This window comes from Macrotis lagotis, chromosome 1 (assembly GCF_037893015.1).
Source record: "Macrotis lagotis isolate mMagLag1 chromosome 1, bilby.v1.9.chrom.fasta, whole genome shotgun sequence".
Lineage (NCBI taxonomy): Eukaryota > Metazoa > Chordata > Mammalia > Peramelemorphia > Peramelidae > Macrotis > Macrotis lagotis.
In genome coordinates this window covers 287,949,047-287,970,194 of record NC_133658.1, presented here as the reverse complement: position 1 = coordinate 287,970,194, position 21,148 = coordinate 287,949,047, and the positions used below count along the sequence as shown (strand labels likewise).

The window sequence follows — 21,148 nt, the reverse complement described above, 5'->3', positions numbered from 1 at the left end:
ATTTGAATGAGACACCAGCTAAGTCACCAGTCTCACTTTTTCCTCCAGAGCCAAGATTAGAGACAGGGAGACCAATGAGGAGGCTGTTACAATAGTGTAGGTGAGAGGTGATGAGGAACTGAGCTAAGGTGGTGGCAATATGAATGGAAAGAAGCAGATACAGTGTTACATGATTACATAAAATTAGAAAGTTTGTGAATAACCAAAAATCATTGCAGACAAAATTACAAGAGAAGCTGATGGTAGTAAAAAAAAAATCACAACAAATATATTTGATATCCAGGATATTTAGGAAATTGATACAAATAGATAAGAACATGAGCCATTCCCCAATAGATAGGTAGTCAAAGGATATAAATAGTTTTCAGAACAAATACAAATGATCAACATCTACATGAAGGGATGCCCCAAATACTTGAGCAGAAGGAGAAAACAAACTACAACAATGCTGACATTTTATCTTAAAGCATCCATCATGTTGGCAAAGTCAAGAAATGGTAAATGTAGTTGTTATAATTCACATTTATATAGAGTTTTAAGACTTATGAAGCAAGAAGTGTTTCACTACCCTATGAGATTAGAAGAGGAAAGTATTATTATCCCTCTTCTACAGATGAGTAAACTAACCCTTAAAGAAGTTAAAAGACAACATAAGTAAATGTTAGAGTAAGGACTTGAATCCCTATCTTGCATTTCCAAGACCAATGCTCTTTCCACTATACCTTAAAAACTGGAAAGTACTCTTAAATGCAAGGGATATACTTAGTCTTGCTGAGTCATTTTTCAGTCATTTCTGACTCTTCACGATCCTATTTGGCATCTTCTTGGCAGAGAGTGTGGCGTGGTTTTGCCATTTTCTTCTCTAGCTTATTTTTGCAGATGAGAAAACTGAGTCAAATAGGATTAAGTGATCTGCCCAGGTTCATACAGCTTATAAGTATCTCAGGCCAGACTTGAATTCAGAAAGATGAGTCTTCCTAACTTCAAGCCTGGCACTCTAAACACAGTGCCTCCTAGCTGGACTCCAGGTAATATAAGAATCTTCTCTATAGTATCCCAGCCAGAAGACCAATGAGATTTTACTTAAATACCTCTAATGATAGGGAGCTCACTACGTAACATGAAGGCAATTCTATTGTTAGACAAATATAAATGTTAATTCTTTGTTTTTAGTCAAAATCTTCTTCACTGTAATAATAGTATCTGGATTAATGTAGCAATTTAAGCTTTATAAAGAGCTTTTTATTTGCTATTTCATTTGAACTTCACAATGATTCTAAGAGATAAATACTATAGCTATTATTATCCCCCTTTAATAGATAAGGATACTAAGGATGAGCAAGATTAAGTAGCTTGCCCAGGATTCCACAGCTATCAGGTATCTAAGGCAGGATCTAAACCCATGTTATATTCCAAGTCTAGCATACTACCCATTATGCTGAACTAGTTTTATTGGTGCTATGTCTACCTTCTGGAGTCACATAGAAACTTTCTATTCCTTCTTTCCCATCATAAGTCATCAAATATTAACAGATACCAATTATGTATCACCCAAGTGTATAGCTCAGCCTCCTCTACTTGTTTCTAATTAAGACTTTCCAATATAACATCTTGCATTAACTGATACATTAAAAGTAAAAAAAAAACAAACAAATAAGGAAAATGAGATCTCTATCTCTAAACCTTCTCCCCTCCACCAGATACCAAACACATCTTGATTAAGGTTAGCTTTTCATTATTTCTCATGAGATGATCTCTGAGGTCTCTTTTCAGTTCTAGATAAATGAATCTATGATTCACATATGCTACTTCACTTCACTTCACTGACACACTTCCAGTTAAGAGTTATGAATGGGGGCGGCTAGGTGGCGCAGTAGATAAAGCACTGGCCCTGGAGTCAGGAGTACCTGGGTTCAAATCCGGTCTCAGACACTTAATAATTATCTTGCTGTGTGGCCTTGGGCAAGCCACTTAGCCCCATTTGCCTTGCAAAAAAAGGAAAAAACCTAAAAAGAAAGTTAGGAATGAACTTGCTGCATGTATATAGTTTGTGTCCATGGCATTTACAGACATTTCTTGTCAAATCTTTCTCAGTCATCAGTTCCAAGTGTCATGCCTCTGTAGTTAGTTGCTAAAATTTGCATCCATTTTACATGTTCAGACAAGCCTCTGACTGGGGTATTGGAATGGGAATGGGGTTCCTTCCCTGTTCTGGAAACAGTCCTACTATGTTCATCATCCTCTCATCTTCTTGAGTTCAATTCTGAGCCCAATCATTTTACAGCTGTGTGACTTTTGGAAAGTTTGATTCAGTTTCCTCATTTATAAAATGAGCTGGAGAAGGAAATGATGAAAAGTATCTATATCAAGAAAACTCCAAATGAGGTCACAAAGAGTTGGACACAACTGAAATGACTGAGCAACAACAAAGTGCTAAGGGGAAAGTTATTACCAACTCCTAGGAAACTCATGGTCAGTGGCCCTTGAATGGAGAGTCAAAAAATAATAAAGGTGATGATATAATAGTGATCTATTTGTGAAAGTGTCTCAGCTTTCCATTCAGCAACAGTCCAAAGTAATCCAGCAAGCTCCCTAGGAAGAAACCTATCAGAGATCTGTATTCCATTCTAAAAACTTTGTCCTAGTAAAACCAGCTCCTTTCTCTTTCTAGCCCATTCATCTTTATTCACAGGCTTTATTTTAGATCAATATCCCCCAGTCTTGCTATGCTAACAGGTCAGCTGCCATTTTGTGTTAAACTCCTTCTCATTTATTACAATATCACTTTTTTATTGACATAGAAATAAAACTTACAATCAATGAGATATTATGAAATATACATCAAAAAAAAGTCACTGGAGCTGCTGTTTTCATCTGTACTCAGGAAGGAACAAGGGTTTATCGAGGGAAAAAAACTCACACTGAACATTTTCCTTCACTATTACATGATGCGATTTTCAATGAATCTATAAAGAAATTGAAAACATAAATAAGGTAATGAAAGAGAATGATCCTTGCAGCTGTCAAAACTTAAAACACATCAGTTCCCCTTTGATTTCTGTTTTAAGTTTTGAGAAGTACATAGATCATTCTCTGCCTTCTTTATTTCAGGGAACTTCTGCTATGAATCTACTAACTTTATGCTCATCTGGGTTTGACCCTTGGTAGGTGATGAAATGGACTGACCAAATAAGCATGCCATCTATTCCTCATGACACCCATTATTCATTCAACCTTCTTTACAGTCTAAAACATTATTCTTTCCCCCTTTGGATTCCACATCAAAGGGAGCTTGAACATATTTCTTCCAGTTACTGAAATGTTGACTGTAATGACCACTGGAAAGAATCATAGGATAGGGAGAACTGGAAGGGACCTTAGAGAAAATCTAATCATAAGACCATAGATCCAGAACTGAAGGAGATCTTAGAAACCATATATAGTACAACATTTTTATTTCATAGCTGGGGAACTTGAGCCACAGAGAGAAGTGACTTGCCCACCATTGGAGAGCTGACTAAGTGGTAAATCAAGAACTGAAACCCAGTTCCCTTGTCTCTCAGTCCAATGTGTTTTGTTCCCCATTATTCCAAATGAAATCTTCCAAAAATAAGATCATGTAAAGTAAATGAGAAATATAGATTAAAATGAAATACAGAGATCTCTAAGTTTAGGAAGTTCCTGGGCTTCCCTTGGGACTCAAATTATCATGGTTAGAAGAAGTAATAATTCCCTATAAAACCAGAATTCTCCACACTGGTCAGTATTTTTTTTTGAAGCAATGGGGTTGTGTCCTACCCCAGGTCATACATCAGTTCTTCCTGATTCCAGGGCTGTTATTTTATCCATTGCACCATCTAGCTACCCCTAATGGCTTAGTATTCTATTAGGCAAGAATGGCAGAGAGCTTAAAGATGATACTCCCAGTGTCATAGGACAAAGTTTTCACTAATAATCTATACCAATTACCAGCCTTCTTTAAACTCTTACACCTTTTGAAACCTATTTTCATTTTTAAAACCTACTTTCAGTCCACCTCCCCCATGAAATCTTTCCTGTTCCCCTGAATTGAAAACGATTTCTCTCTCCTTTGAACTCCCCACAGCACTTAGTATCTCTGGAACAATTTTATCTTGCATTTTCATTATCAGTAAATAAATATTTATCAAGTACTTCTATATTCCTGTACTGTTTTAAGCACTGAGGAGACAAAAAAAAAAAAGGACAAAAGACAATCCCTGCCTTCCAGGAGCTTACAATCTAATGGAAGAGACAACAACAAAATATATACAACCAGACTCTACATAGGATAAATAGGAAATAATGAACAGAGGGAAGACACTAGAATTAAGAGGGATTGGGAAAGGCTTCCTGCAGAAAATAGAATTTTAATTGAGACTTTAGGGAAACCAGTAGGCAATTAGGAGGAGTGAGAGCATGCCAGGCATGGAGGAAACAGCCTGAAATAATGTCCAGATCCAAGAGTTGGAGTGCCTTGATCTTGGAACAATAAGGAGACCAGTGTCACTGGATTGAAGAGTACTTGAGTTTGGCTGAAAAGATAGGAAGGGGCTAGGTTTTGAAGGGCTTTGGATTTTGGATAATTTGTGTACTTGTCAGCCCCCCTACTAAACTATAAGCTCCTTTAAAAAATTTTTTTTAAATTTATTTAAGGCTTTGGTTAAGTGACTTGCCCAAGGTCCCACAGCTAGGCAATCTCAGATCCTCCTGACTCCAGGGCTGGTGCTCTTATCTACTAACCCACCTAGCTGCCCCTATATAAGGTCTTCCTTACTGGAAGAGATTCAATGACATCATGATGCTGAGGTCTAGTGTATTCAACTGTGGCTGAACAGTCTAACATGAGCTTGAAAGGCTCTAATGATGCCGGGAAATGATATAAAGAATTATGAATGTAGCTTTAATACTGTTAAAATCTTGATAATTGTGGAGGGCTGTTTGCTCCAGACATGTAAACTGACCTTGATTATTGAATGTATCACCTTTGATGCTGTTGTTTATATATCATCCCCCATTTTCCCCTTCACTTAACCACATGCCACCTGGTGTGACAGGAAATGACATGTTAAACTTGGGGGTCAAGCACCTTGGAACAGAAAGGATCAGTATGTAGCTTGCCATTCGAAGATACCTGATCCAAGGTCTAAGACCACTCTCCAAGTGCCACCATAGAAGGGTATTTAATAGGAAGCACCACCCCTTCAAGGTCTTTACTTCTTCTGGGCTACCATCCAGAAGGATGGGGCTTTCTCATGTTCTTCCTTAACCCATGGCCTATGTACTTTTATTTTTTAGATTTTTCAAGGTAATGGGGTTAAGTGGCTTGCCCAAGGCCACACTGCTAGGTAATTATTAAGTGTCTGAGGTCGGATTTGAACCCAGGTACTCCTGACTCCAAGGCCAGCACTCTATCCACTGTACCACCTAGCCACCCCTAACCTATGTACTTTCTAACAATATTTTGCCATAATAAAATCCTGAGTAGTTTTGACATCCCAGAGAGAGTGTGAATTTCTTCGCCTTTTCAGTGGCCTTAAATTTCTTTCTTCAATCTCTAAATCTTTAATAATTGGCAGCACTACCACAGGTAGGGCACAAATAGTTCATTTGAACTTTTGGGATAGAGATATATCTAGATTTGCCCATCACACATTACCTTTGTGCTATTGTAATTTTACTAACAAGATCATGGGTCTTAGAACTGAAAGGGGACCTTAGAGGTTATCTAGCTTATTTCCTTCACAGTACTGATAAAGAAACTAGAGGGGATCAGAATGACTTAGCCAAGGTCACACAGCTGATAAAGTACTGTATTGAATGGAATTGAATTGAAAGTAATAGATCCCAAATTTCAAAACAGGTCCCCTTATGTGTGTGGAATTAAATTGAATAGAATAGTAAGTAGCTGGAGCTTAATTATAATACCTATCTCTTAGGTTTAAATCCAGTGCTTTTCATTACACTATGGTCATAGAGGTGCTTAATGGAGGTTCATTGAATTAATACAGTCCAGTCTTGACTTTTGTAAGTGTGTGAAACTGTACAAGAAGTAACATTTCATTTGTTTCTCTGCTTACTTATCCACAGAGCAGGGAGAAGTATTGGCTAACATAGATGGAGATGAAACATAGTTGAATTCATTTTGGATGATTTGGATTCATTATTTCACCACCTCTTCTCTTTAAAACATTCTCTTAGGGTCTGGAAATACATTTTTTTCTCCTGGTAGTAGAAATATATCAACTTTTAAAATTCTGATTTATTCAGGCTGGTTATTAAAATAAATTTGTCTCCTGTAAGCATATATTAGCTGACAGCAATGAAGGGATCTAGAAGGGATCTTAGAGGTTGCCTAGTCTAACATCTTCAGTTTACAGATAAGGAAACTGAGACCCAGAAAAATAAACTTCTAACGGTTTACAATTGTGCTAGGTGTCCAGGGTGAAAAAATCTGTGTCAATGGATAACTCACAAAACAGTTAAGTGGGAGTTATCTGTAAATCACTGAACCCAAATGGAATATCTGGCGATCAGAGTGCAACAGGTGACATGATTTTTGTATGTCTCCAACTCACACAGGCAACCTCTGCAACCTTTCAATAATTGGAACTCCTTCCTTCCTGACTAGGTTCTGGAGAAAAAGTTCCTGAGAGTTCACCCCCTGGGACAATGAGATGCCACCTGCAAGTGACTTGAATATATTGATTTCCTTAAATGCCATCTTGCCGGTTGTTTATTATTGTTTTAGAAACCAAGTCATGGTGTTTTGTTCCTTCCACCCTCCTCACATTTGCCTTCTTCAAAACGCTGTGTGTTCCTTCCTCATCTACCTAAACCTGATGCTGAGTTACTGGCCCCGAGAGGGCCGCGGGAGCTCAGATCTGATGCATCCATGCACTTTGTAGCTCACCGCCTTCTCTGAGTGTAATCAAACATCGAGCTAAGTAGCAAATAAATCTCTCGATCTCATAAGCTGCACAGCGAGATCATGTAAATGCAAATGAAGGACTTGATTTCAAGCTGTCGCAGGGGGGAAGGGGGAGAAAATGCTGGGCCCTGTCACTGCAATCACTCCACAAGGCAAGAGCCATAAATCAGCAATACTAATAGTAATGGCGACATGACAGGAGGCTTTACTGTACAAGGGAGGGTAATGAAAGTAGAGAGAACAGAAGGTAGTGGGGAAGGCACCCGGGGAAGCGACGTGGGCTGCTCACAGACACCCACAGGCCTCCAGGGTTCTTAGGCCTGCTAAAACAGCAGGACCAGTCCACTGAAGTGAACGTTGTACACCAGGCTGTGGAAACATCCAGAGTACTGACCATGCACAGAACTACTAGAAAAGAGCAAGAATGCAGAGTGGCCTCCTGTCCCAGTCTGAGTGTTAGATCCTATTCTTTCCAGATACCTCTCTCCCCAGATATTGTGTGTGTAACAGAGAGACTGTATGTGCTATACACATGAGTATATATGTATGTGTATAGATATATATATTTATATGTATGTATACATATATCTATGTATTTATGTATATATAGAGTATATATGCTTTGCATATGAGTTTATATGTATGTATTTTTATCTATTATATTATATATACATATATATATGTGTATATATATATATATATATATATGTAGAGAGAGAGAGAGAGAGAGAGAGAGAGAGAGAGAGAGAGAGAGAGAGAGAAAGTGTGTAAAAAACCTCAGATCTAAAAATTCCATTGCAGGTCTAAAAATTTTCACTGGTCAACCTGTAAGTTACCCCTCCCAGCCAGAGATCCCCCCTCTCCTCTCTGGTTGGGACTCGGTTTAATGGGGTCGGTGTGGGAGAACATCAGTATTCCTTTAAAATATCTCTTCACAGTGTCCAGCTGCCAACCTAACATTATACTTAATTCAAAGCTTTCAGCTCTTAAGATGATGCCAGAGCCCTTTGATACAAGAGTCTTATTTTACATGATTGTTTATCTGAGCCTCTTATTATGGAAATAAATAAATATCCAGTATGCTAATAATGATCATAATTTGCATTTATATTGTGATTTTCATTCAAGGATCTTAAGTTGTTTTACAATAATGAATTACGGGTTTGTTGCATGCACATTATGATGTGTATACGCATATGTATGCGTGTCTATATGTCTATACAAATATTTTATTCAATATATAAAAGGCAGTAACTCTTCTGGAGTTCCATGTAAGAGGGTGCATTTATGGAATTCAGGAGAGGGGAGTCTTTTCAATTGTCTAACAAATGTTCGCTTAGCCTCCAAACAGTCATATAAGGTGAATAAAATTGAACAGTTGGAAAGTGCTGAATTTGGAATCAGGGTATCTGGGTCCATATCCTGCCTCTGCTACTTATAAACTGATGACCTTAGACAAATCACTTCACCTTTCGGTCCCTCATTTTCCTCATCTGTAAAATTAGGATGTTGGACTGAATGGATTCTGAAGTCCTTTCTAACTCAACCTTCTATAACACCAGGATCTTATTTAGTTCTTAGAGAGCAGAAACTGAAAACCAATGAAATGACCTGCCCACTAGTATAAATAACAAAATCAGATGCAGAATCTTAAGTATCCTATTTCCTGACAAATAACTCCTTTTAGAAATAGCCATTTGCTTGCTTGTGGGGGGTGGAGGGAAGGAGGAGTATGAATTTAGAGCAGGCAAATTGTAAGTGGCAAAGTCTACCACTTTTTCTCCTTTTCAATACTGTACTCAGTAAACTCCAGTGGCTCCCTATCAGCTCCAGGGTAAAAAAAAAATAAAATCCTTACTTTGGCATTCAAAGTTCTTCAATATCTACCACTTCTTAATCTTACTCCCACTCCCTTCTCCACTCTGTGATCCAGTAACATTTATCTCCTTATATTTTTTGAATATGACACTGCATTTTTCTCTGACTGTCTTCCATGCCTGGAATGCTCTCTCTCCTCATCTCTACCTTTTGATTTCCTTCAAATCCCAGCTGACAACATGGGAAGTAACAAATATGTTGTGTCTGGCTCTAGTAAGTGACTTGTCCTTCCTTGCAAGGTTGAGATTTTTTTTTAATATGCATACTCAGACATGGATTCACATATACATATATAAAATATATGTATATATAGTTGAGATTAAAATAGATATTATGATGCTCCAAAAGGCTTGGACCCTCCCAGTTCTGAATAATTTCAGGAGTAAGATTTTTATGTTAGGAATTGCTTAAGCAGCTGGGGATGGCTAGCAACCTATTTACACCCACAATCCCATAAAGACAGTTGTCCTCAAAGAAGGAAAGGCCCTAGAAAATTAGGTTTGCTTTCTCTACCTGGGTTAGTCCAACATTGTTTCAGATGGCTAATTTTCTTCCACACAGGGTAGTAAAGGGAGATAACTTGCAGAAGGTGCCCAGAGAAAATTAGGACCTCAAGGGACGTAGAGAGAGATGGTTTTAATTAGAGCTGAGAGATGGGAAATAAGGCAGAGAGATGACATCTTAATGAGGTTTAATGAAGCTGTCTGCTGATGGGGACAGCTGTCACCCAGATCTGTATTCCAGCCAAGTGGCTTTATAACAGAGGAAATTTGGGGGAAAAGAAAGGCAAGGTTTGAAGACAGCTGGGGGGTGGAGTGGAGCTGGTCACAACATTAAACTGGGATTCTCTTCCCTCACCACTCAACATTTAACAGTGATACCACCCCTAATCACTTGAAAAAACATCCAAACTAATTGAAAATACATGTATGGTTTCTCCTCTTTTCTATTTCTCTATCATGGGAAACAATGATATGACAAAAAACCTTAAGGGGACTTTCCCTAGGATTTTTCACTGAGGCAAATGACTAAATCAGCGACTTGTAGGATTGAGGGTGGGATAAATGGAGGGGTCAATTAGTTAGCCCCCTGTTCCCAAAACAACCTACAAGTAGAGTTTGTGGTTTGGCCTATTCTTAAAATTCTCCAAGGAAAGCATTTTCTTTCCTTAGCCTCCGTGAGGACTAGTGGCACTACAAACCAGACATTCTATGTTTAAACACCTTTGGACCATGAATGGTCTAGCCTGTGAGCTAACTAGTCAGGTTCCCTTCCCTTGATTGGAAACCATATTTCATCCCCATTTCAGCTTTAATCTTGTTGTGAGCTGTCAGTGTGGGCAGCTGGTTGGGGATCTGGGTGTTTTTGCCCAAGCTGTAATTTGTGACCTCATCTCCTCCGTTTCAGGGATATCAGAGTAAGGTTGCCATGGAAAAGCAGGTGACAGATACCATCAAGCCCCGATTTCCCTGGCGTATCAATGGCAACTAATCTCCAAAGTCTATAATAACATGCTTTGCCCCAGACCTATAAATACAGGGAAAGGAGTCACAATTGAGAGCTTATCACTCACACTGTACACCTTAAATGGGGACTCACAAATACAGAATTAGATCTACATATCATTTTCTATGAGGCTTCCAGAAAGGGTTTTGATGTTAAAGAGTTTGGTTGTGGTTCTTTAGAACAGGTCTATGCAGGCAAAGTAGAGATTTGAGCAATTAGCTTGTAAAATTGAATCAGTGTAGACAAGTTCACTTTTCCCTTAGTAGCAGGTTTTTGTTCCTGAATGTCCTAGAGAATTGTCTCAATTCTTCATGTCACATTTTCAATTCAATTCAACTTTTAAAAATATGTTGTCATTTCAGTATCCTAGCTATGGGGTAAATGTAAATGTGTATTTGAGTAAAATGGACTCTTGTCTCAGGGAGCCTATGTGGGATAAGACACTAGGAAATACCTATAGTGCACATAAGGATATGAGAAAGGTCCAACCGGAGTGGTATGGGATGGGGGACTGGTCATAAGTGATGATGAGAAGCAAGGAGAGGAAGGGCAGACTCCCCAGAAGAGGTGGCTATTGAGCTAAAATTTAAGGAAGGAACAGAATCAGAGGTGTGGAGCAGAAGGAAAGAAAACAATGTAAGCAAAAGCACCAAGACAAGAAAAGTACAGGATATATATATATATATATATATATATATATATATATATATATATGTAATATTCCAATTGAGAGTAATATGAAATTAAATTAGTATACACACTATTAGATGGAGGTTAGAGGGTGGTTATGGATAGCTTTAGTAGATGGAACCAGTCCTCTGCTGAGCCAGATTAATGCTGGACCTGGAGTCAGGAAGAACAGAGTTCAGATCCTACTTCAGACACTTACTAGCCATGTGACCCTGAGCTGTTTGTTTGCCTTGGTTTCTTCATCTGTAAAATGGAGATTTAAAATAGTACCAACCACCCAAGGTTGTTGTGAGGGTCAAATGAGATGATAATTATAAAACATTTAGCATACTGTTTGGAACATGGTAAACCTTATATAGATATTGATTATTCTTAATATTATCATGATCTTCATTATGATGATGATGATCAATAAGATATCCCAAAGTGACTCAACATTAACAAACCTTTATTAAGCACCAACTCTGTTGGCCTAGCACCATACTGACATCTGGAGATAATCAGGCTCTAGACCTGTGATCTTACTGAGAGGTAAGACCTCCCTCCAAAGATACAGCTCATAAGCCATCCATTTCTGGCCCATCCCATATAATTCTCATCTGTGTTCTCCCAACACTTCATTTTCACAGGTGGTCCACCCAGGTACTTTGGCAAAGGCTTGAGATACAAAGACAAAAATGAAAAAGTCCCTGCCCTCAAAGAGATTACATTCCATCTGATAATACAACATGTACCCATATAAGTATATAGAAAATATGCTCTTTTTTTTGGTGAGGCAAGCACTAATGGGAATATATCTCCAAAATCTATGATAAAAAGCTTGCTCTAGACTGATAATATAAAGAGTCAAAGTAAGAACATATCACATCATACCATTTCATTTTTTTCTCAAGCATTTATTTTTTATTCCTCTCACTTCCCCCTCCCCATTAGAAAAAAAGAATAAAACTCTTGCATTAAATGGGGCTAGTCAAACAAAACAAATTCCATTATTTTCCATATCCAAATATGTGCCTTGTTCTATATTCATGGTCAAGATATCTCACCATATATTAAAAATGAGATCTTCTAATATTGAGCTATGCCTTCTAGATCCTTTGCAACTTTTCACTTGCTTATTTTTGGTTTTGGTTTTGGTTTTCTGTTGGTACCCAAAGGCCCACAGCTAGTTAGTGACAAAATTAATGAAATTACATGACTGGACCCCTAGGTGCAGCAAAAATAGTATACTTAGTTCTAGTTAAGGGTGACCCTAACCTTTGGTTCTCCCTCCTTACTTCCTTTTTTCCCTCCCTCTTTCCCTCTTTCCTTCCTTCCTTTTCTCCCTCCCTCTCTACCTCCTTTTGTCTTTCCTTCCTTCCTTCCGCCATCCCTCCCTATCTCTCTTCCTCCTTATCCCCTCCCTCCCTTCCCTCCTTCCTTCCTTCTTCCTTCCCTCCCTTCATTTCTTGTCTCCTTCCCTCCCTTGTCTCTTTCCTTCCTTCCCTCATCCTTCCCTCATCCCTCCCCTTTCCCTCCTTCCCTCCTTCCCCCTTTCTTCCCTCTTACCTTCCTCCCTCCCTTTCCCCTTCCCTCCTTTCCTTCCCTCCTTTCCTTCCCTCCTTTCCTTCCTTCCTTCCTTCCTTCCTTCCTTCCTTCCTTCCTTCCTTCCTTCCTTCCTTCCTTCCCTCCCTCCTTCCTTCCTTCCCTCCTTCCTATCTCCCTCCCTGCTTTCTTCCTTCCTCCCTCCCTTCTCCTTACTTCCTTCTTTTCTTCTGCCTTTCCCAGAACACTGTGCTAGTTGTTATAGGAGAGCAGCAGAGCATGATACATGCATTGAATTTAGCCCAAGTCTTAGAGTAAGTAGGGATTTGAGTTTGAATCTAGCTCTCTAACCCAGACAAGTCACTGGTCTTTTCTCAGCCTTAGGTTCCCCCCTCATTCAAATCTAATTCATGTGATTGTCATGGCCTCATCTCCCTGATGTCATGATCTTCTTCAAGAATGAAGGACAAAAAAACGTTATTAGTTTGCTTACATTCAAAATGGCGTTAGTAGTTGCATTGCCTGCTTTGCAAAATTGTGGGGAAAGTCTATTATAAGCTTTAAAGCTCTATGTGGATATGAGCAATCATAGATAAGCCTCCATGGAGCTTCCAATTTAGCAGGGTTATAACATAGTAATGCTTGACAAATACAGAGAAGTGAAAAGTAACATGACCAACTTCCCTGGACATAGATTTTTTTTTTTCATGTCTAAACCAACAACCCTTAGACTAAAGGATACCTGAACTGAGAGCAAAATGTCCCCGTGTGAAAGTAGCATGCTCCAGAGTTTGTGAGTCCACCTCCAGGCTAAGAAGCTCACAGATGCCTCAGGGGAGAAGAGAGGGTTCTAGTGGAAGAGCCACATTTTAATTAACTTCCCCTGCAGTCACTGGAGAAGCTGGTAATTTTAATAAACAAAGGAGAAGTCCAGGGCTTTGTCTTGGTACAACAGTGAGTCATATGGAATGAATTCCAAACAAATCTTCACAGCAGAGCCCTTCACAGTACCAGAAACTTGGCTGCAGTCTCTGCTCTAGAGAGATTTTCATCAGATCAGTGTCTGGGATTTGTTATGGGCATCAATAGGAACAGGAAAAATAACTTCATGAGGCTAAAAGAGCCTAGAGATGTCATTTGGTCTATCCCCTGCATCTACATAGAAACATCAGCTTTGGAAGGTCTCTTGCTAATGCACAGGTCTGACCATGTTACGGTTCTAATACCTACAGCAGCTCCCTTACTGCCTATAGGATTAAAAAAAAAGTTCCTAGTTTGTTTTGTTTTTTGTTTTTTTGAAAGCCCACTCCATTCACTTTATTTTTTTTTTACATAAATTGGCCTGAGATAAGTTTATTAATTAAATCATCCTATGCAATTTTACTTAACAATCCTTTTTTTGTTTTTGTTTTGTTTTTTATATTTAATATTTATTTATTCTCATTTTGTGCAAATAATGTTTTTTATAATTAATAAAATATTCTTGTTTAAGAGTAAACAAAATACTCCCTCCCCCCCACAAAAATATAGACTCACTTGAGCGATAAAGTAAAGGGGAGAGAAAAAAGTTAAAATAAAAAAATAATAGTAATAATTGTAGGTATGGCCAGGTAGCGCAATGGATGGAGCCCCAGCCCTGGAGCCAGGAGCACCCGAGCCCATATCTGGCCCCATACACCCAACAATCACCCAGCCTTGTGACATGCAAGCCACCCCACCCCCAACTGCTCTGCAAAAACCAAAAAAAGAAACAAAAAGACCCAAAAGGAAATAAAATAGTAATAATAGTAGGGGTGGCTGGGTGGCAGACAGAGCATTGGCCCTTGAGCCAGGAGCACCTGGGTCCAAATCCAGCCTCAGACACCCAACAATCACCCAGCTGTGTGGCCCCAGGCAGGCCACCCAGCCCCATTTGCCCTGCAATCCCCCAAAATAATAATAATAAAAAATGTGCCAGTCTTTGTTCCAACACCAACAACTCTGTCGTGGGTGGATCACATTCTTTATGGTAAGTCCATCGCAAAAGTTACTTCCATATTTTTCCACCATTGCCATTGCTGATCGCAACTCCCTCCTTTCATATTTTTCCACTACCATGTACTATATTTTCTCTCTCCTTTTACTCTGATTCTGCTGTAGGGTAGCTGAGTGGCACAGCAGACAGATCCCTGGTCCTGGGGCCAAGAAGCCCTGAGCCCCCATACCACCCCTTAGGCCCAGCATCCACCTGGCTCTATGGTCCTGGACAGGCCATCCAATCCCAGCCCCTTGCAAGAAGTAAAAAAGAAAATGTGTTATATCTGACCACTCTCCCCCAATGGTCCATCCTCTCCTCCTACATTCACATCCCCACCCCTCCCCCTGTCTTCCCCTTCTTACTCTAGATGTCTATACCCCATTGAGTATATATGCTGTTTCCTCTCCTAGCCACCTCTGATGAGAGAGAAGATTCCCTCATTCTCCCTTGCCTTCACCCCTTCCATATCATTGCAATAGCTCATTGTAATAAAGAAAAATCTTATTATATGAAATATCTTGGCCTATTCCCCCTCTCCTTTTTCTTTCTCCCATTACATTTCCCTTTTTTCTATTGACTCCCTTTTTACACCATATTTTATCTTCAAATTCAGCTTTCTCCTGTGCTTCAACTATAAAAGCTCCTTCTACCTGCTCTATTAACTGAGAAGGTTCATATGAGTATTATCAGTGTCATTTTTCTATACAGGAATACATAGTTCATCGTCATGAAGTCCCTCATATTTTCCCCTTCTCCTCCAATATCTATGCTTCACCTGAGTCCTGTATTTGAAGATCAAACCTTTTGTTCAGCTCTGGTCATTCCAACAGGAACATTTGAAATTCCCCTGGTTCATTGAAAGTCCAACTTTTTCCTTGGAAGAGGACATTCAGTTTTGAGGGGTAGTTGATTCTCCATTGCATTCTAAGCTCTTTTGCCTTCCAGAATATTATATTCCAAGCCCTATGAGCATTTAATGTAGTTGCTACTAAGTCCTGTGTGATCCTGACTGCAGCTCCACGATATTTGAATTGTATCCTTCTGGCTGCTTGTAATATTTTCTCTTTGACTTGGGAGTTCTGGAACTTGGCTATAATATTCCTTCGGGTGGGTTTTTTGGGATCTCTTTCTTGGGGGGATCAGTGGATTCTCTCCATTTCTATTTTGCCCTCTGCTTCTAGGATATCAGGGCAATTTTCCTGTACTAATTCTTTGAAAATGATGTCAAGGCTCTTTTCCTGATCATGACATTCAGGTATTCCAATAATTTTTAAATTATCTTTCCTAAATCTGTTTTCCATATCAGTTGTTTTTTCAACGAGATGTTTCACATTTTCTTCTAATTTTTCATTCTTTTGGTTTTGAAGTATTGAGTCCTGATTTCTCATAAATTCATCAATCTCCCTGAGTTCTATTCTTTGTCTGAAGGATTTGTTTTCCTCAGAGAGCTTTCTTATCTCTTTTTCCATCTGGCCAATTTTGCTTTTTAAAGCATTCTTCTCTATAACTTTTTTGAACTGTTTTATCCATTTGACCTAAGCTGGTTTTTAGCACGCTATTTTCTTCAGCATTTTTTTGGATTTCCTTGACTAGGCTGCTGACTTCATTTTCATGTTTTTCCTGCATCTCTCTCATCTCTTTTCCCAGTTTTTCTTCTATCTCCCTCATTTGATTTTCAAAGTCTTTTTTGAGCTCTGTCATAGCCTGAGCCCAATTTCTGTTTTTCTTGGAGTCTTCAGATACAGGAGCTTGTGCTTCCTCATCTTCAGACTGAGTGTTTTGATCCTTCTTGGGCTCATATGGAAAATATTTCTGAATGGTGTTCCTCTTTTTTTCTCTGCTTGCTCATTTTCCCAGCCTAAGACTGTTTTTGGTTGGGGTGCTTCCTGAGCTTTTGGGACACTCCTACAAGGATCTCAGTGTGTGAGACTCTGTCCTCCTTCCTGGTCTGTGGACCATATGCACCCCACTCTGCCATGGGGCTGAGGTGGGGGGGCCCTGCTGTTCTATGGGGGGACCTAAACTGCAATCAGAATCTGAATGTGGTCAGAGCCCTAGAGTCCTGTTCCAGGGGCAGAGTACAGGGCTCTGCAGTCTCTCTTCACTCTCCTCCCTAGGGTCAATAGGCTCATGCCCTGGGGGCTCCTGCTTACCAACTCCACCTGCTTCTGTTTCCTGGATCTGGGCTGCTGCAAGATCATGCTGCTTGCTGTGTGCCCTGAGGGCTGGGCTTCACCCACTCGCTCTGGCAGAGGTCCCCCAGCTGTTGCTCCAATGTGCCCAGTGCTCCCTGGAGCACAGGTCAGGAAACTCCCCTGCTGCTGTGAGCCAGGGCTCCCAGCGCCCTGGGACTGCCTCCAGGAGGCTGAAGTTCTTTTGCTCTGGTGGGCCACCCCTCTGGTGGGCCGCCCCTCTGACCCTGGGGAGCAGAGCCTTTCTGCTCTTTTCCAGGTTACCTTGAGTAGGAGAACTGCCTCACTGGGTCCCTCTGTGGGTTCTGTCTCTCGAAAATTTAGTTAGAGTCCTTAGTTGCAAAGATTTATGAGAGAGAGTCTAAGACACAATCTGCTCTTGTTGCCATCTTGGCTCCGCCCCCTTCATTTGTTTTTTTTTTTTATAAAGATCCTTTACTCTCTGGCTGTGAATTTCTGTTCTAGTTACATCTATTGGCTATCCCTAGATTCTCAAGACACAGCACAGGAAAATAAGATAATAAGAATATATAATTTTTAATTGAATTGTCTCAGAAAATGGAAGGTTAGAAATGAGGAGGAGGCCTTAGTAAGAGACCTCAAAACAGAGTATTATGGTATAAAAAACCTTAGAATACAAAATGTCAGATCCCAAAGGACTCTTTTTTTTTTAGGTTTTTTTTGATTTTTTTGTAAGGCAAATGGGGTTAAGTGGCTTGCTCAAGGCCACACAGCTAGGTAATTATTAAGTGTCTGAGACCGGATTTGAACCCAGGTACTCCTGACTCCAGGGCCAGTGCTTTATCCACTACACCACCTAGCTGCCCCTCAAAGGACTCTTTAAAAAATTTTTTTTTAATTTTAAGACAATGGGATTAAGTGACTTGCCCAAGGTCACACAACTAGGCAATTATTAAGTGTCTGAGGTCAAATTTGAACTCAGGTCCTCCTGACTCCAGGGCCAGTGCTCTATTCACTGCACCACCTAAAGGACTCTTGGTTAATCTTTTTTCAAAGGTGAAAGTAAATTCTTACATCTTTTACAAACTTAAACATTCTTATTTTTAACCTAAGAGGGAAGTAGCTTTTTCCATCCATTGGTCACATTTCCTCTCTCAGAACTGATATTTCTAGCCACTAGCAAATAAGATACAGTATACTCCCTCCCACCTCCCTCTCCAGCCTCTTCTTGGCTTCCACCATTTATACTATACCCTCAACTTTCACTGCTCCTGCCTTTGTACTCCTTCATTAGAAATGACTGGATTGCACTGATTGATTGGGGAATAGCCAAACAAATTGTTTATGATTGTGCTATAGAAATGATGAATATGAAGAATTCAGAAAAGCATGGGGAGATGTGAACATATGTAAAATGAAGCAAGCAGAATCAAGAATCACTATAAATAATGACTATAACAAGGTAAATAGAACAAAAAAAAGAAACTACACATTGCATAATTATAATTACCAAATTAGCCCCAATCAAAAAGTTTATCTTCTCCTTTTCAAAAATTATACTTTGTTTATTTTAACATTCATTTTGAGTTCTATATTCTCTCTCCCTCTAACCCTTCCCCCACCCATTGAGAAGGCAAGAAATAGGATATCAATTACACATGTGAATTTATTCAAAACATATTTATTTCCACATTAGCTAAGCTACAACAAAGAAAAGGCAAGAAAAATAAAATAAGTGAAAGAAGCATGCTTCAATCAGCACTCAAAATTTGTCAGCTCTCTCAGCCTTCCTTCTTTCTTTGTAGGTGGGAGACACTAGATGTGGAATGGTTTTTGTCCATTATCGACAACATCACTATGTTAGAGATAAGTTAGAGACAAGTCCACATGTGGTTGATCAGACTATTACCAGTTCTGAATGCTCTACCACAGGTAGGATACAAATAGTCCATATAAACATGTGGAATATTACATATTTCATATAACTTAGCATTTTCTTCCTTATCCACTTCCGAACAGCTAAAAGTAGTTCCTAAGAAAATTTGTTTCTGGTTCATGATTGCCTCTAGAAGGGAATTTTGTGGTCATACCCTTCATCCAGTCTTCACTTCTAACAATCGCCCTATTCATAGAATCTTAATTTTAGAGCTGGAAGAGACTTGAAGGAAGCCAGGGACATCAGGAGTCCAACCCTTCATTTTTCAAATTGAGGAAACTGAAGAACATCATCATCATAGAGATGGAGGGTGACAATGTGGAAAGAATGATGATTGATATTGAGAGATGGAAGGGGGAGAGCCTTCCAGACTTGAGGGACAGCCAGTGAAAATGCCCAGAATGAGGAGACTGAGTATCTTGTTGGAGAAATGGAAAAGGAGATCATTGTATTAGATTGTAGAATATGTGGGCTTTGGAGGCATATAAGATATAAGAAGAGTGGATAGAAGTATGTGGTGAGCAGATTATGAAGGACCTTGAGCATTAAACAAAGGCTGCAGAAAATTAGCGATGGTCTGTACTAGACAGTAAACCTTTAGGCTCTCAAGCAAGCCCTCTTGTCATTCCATTGATTGGTCATTTGATGTGACTCTTTATTCTTTACATTTTCTCCCATTGCTTCTCTGTTAGGCTGAACTTGGGAAGCCTCGGGAGAGGAGTAGTGCTCTGCCTGGAATTAATTTTAACTATGGATTGTATGTTCGTGGACTTGATGGAGGAGTCCCAGAAGGTAAGATGGTACAAGTCTGCATGTTGTAGAGCATTAACAAGTCAAAGGACTGAATGTGGGGGGGGGGTAAACCACTCTTCCCCTAGCTGGTGAGTCATGATTATTTGGCTGAGATGTGGGCAGCAAAGGGAAGGATTCAGCCAGAGAGGGACAGGGTTAAGGATCCAATAAATTGGGGATGCCTGTGAGGTCTACAAAGGCAAGAGATCAAGTCCAAAGAGGTCTCTTAGAGTTTGGAAGAATAGGCAAATAGCATGGGTCATAATAGCCACCTATATGGCATTCTTTATTTCACTCATTCATTTTATTTTTCATTTAATGTTGATTTGGGGAATCTAGTATAAGGGAAAGAGTGAGGCCTTAATTCAAAGCCAGATTCTGCCTGTATTACCTCTGTTAAGTTGTGAAACACCTCTGGTCCAAAGTATCTTCATGTCTAAAATAATAGGGTTGGACCAGATGACATATGAAACTCACCTTAAAGCTCAGAATCTGGAATAAGAGGAATTGTCTTTTTTTTTTTTTAAGGTTTTTGCAAGGCAAATGGAGTTAAGTGGCTTGCCCAAGACCACATAGCTAGGTAATTATTAAGTGTCTGAGACCAAATTTGAACCTAGATACTACTGACTCCAGGACTGGTGCTTTATCCACTGCGCCACCAAGCAGCCCATAAGAAGAATTTTCTAAGTGATACCTGTTCAGCTACTATGGGGAATACCTGAGTTGGGGGAGGTTATGATTCTTCTGAGAGGTTGACAACTAACTCAGAAAAGGAGAGTTTAGAAACTTGAATGAGGAGGAAGAGGTACAGTGGGGAATCTGTTGGGAGAAGAGAGGAAGGAAGGAAGGAAGGAAGGAAGGAAGGAAGGAAGGAAGGAAGGAAGGAAGGAAGGAAGGAAGGATGGATTAACTGACTGAAAGTATCTCTATTATTCTTTCATCTCCCTTTCCCCATAGCCCTTGGTCACTGGAATGTTTGGAAACAGAAACCCACCTCCCCCCAGGCTATGACTCGGGATTTTATTGCCATGAACCGTGGGGCAGTCAAGGCTGGTCTGGTGACAGCCAAGGAACATTTCTTATACCGTCAACTCAATGATGTCCGCAGGAGTGACAAGGATGAGCGGTGTTTCAAAAAGGACATGTCATCTGTCGATTCAGATAGTACCTTTGGGATCAGACCACGGTAGGCCTGCCCTGTAACCAAAGCCCCATCCTTCCTTCCCTCTGGGCTCTATCCCACCTGTGTAATCAGAGACTAGGCCAAAAGAAAAAAAGTTGCTGGGGTGTTGATTAATGGGAATATTATCTCAGGTCTCTCAGGTGAATTAGCATGATTTGATGTCTCAAAGACCCAAATAAAGCCCAAACTCCTTAAATCTAATTTTGGGTTTATTGACAATCTACAAGTCTCACTTATGTGCCAGAAAGAATTCTGGATACCAAGGAAAGCAAAACCATTCTCTGCCTTTGAGGAGCTTAGTCTAATGGGGAGATAACATGGAAATAACTATTTACATAATATGTATGTATATATATATATATATATATATATATGTAAATGGGAATTTATCTTAGAAGGAAGTCAACAGCAGTCAGTGGGGAAGAGATAGGATGGAAAAACTAAGAAAGACCTCCTGCTGGAGGTGGGATTGAGTCATGAAGCAATTCAGAAGGGAGAAGGGAGAAGGAACATAAGAGAT

At 39.7% G+C, this 21,148-nt stretch overlaps 1 protein-coding gene across 1 annotated transcript in view; it reads left to right on the top strand.

Moving 5' to 3' along the window:
- Positions 1–21,148, top strand: part of CFAP77 (cilia and flagella associated protein 77) — a 193,971-nt gene that overhangs the window by 81,473 nt on the left and 91,350 nt on the right. The window contains exons 2-3 of the mRNA XM_074210842.1: positions 19,346–19,445; positions 20,403–20,631. Coding sequence (XP_074066943.1) covers positions 19,346–19,445; positions 20,403–20,631 — 329 coding nt within the window. The remainder of the gene's footprint in view (positions 1–19,345; positions 19,446–20,402; positions 20,632–21,148) is intronic.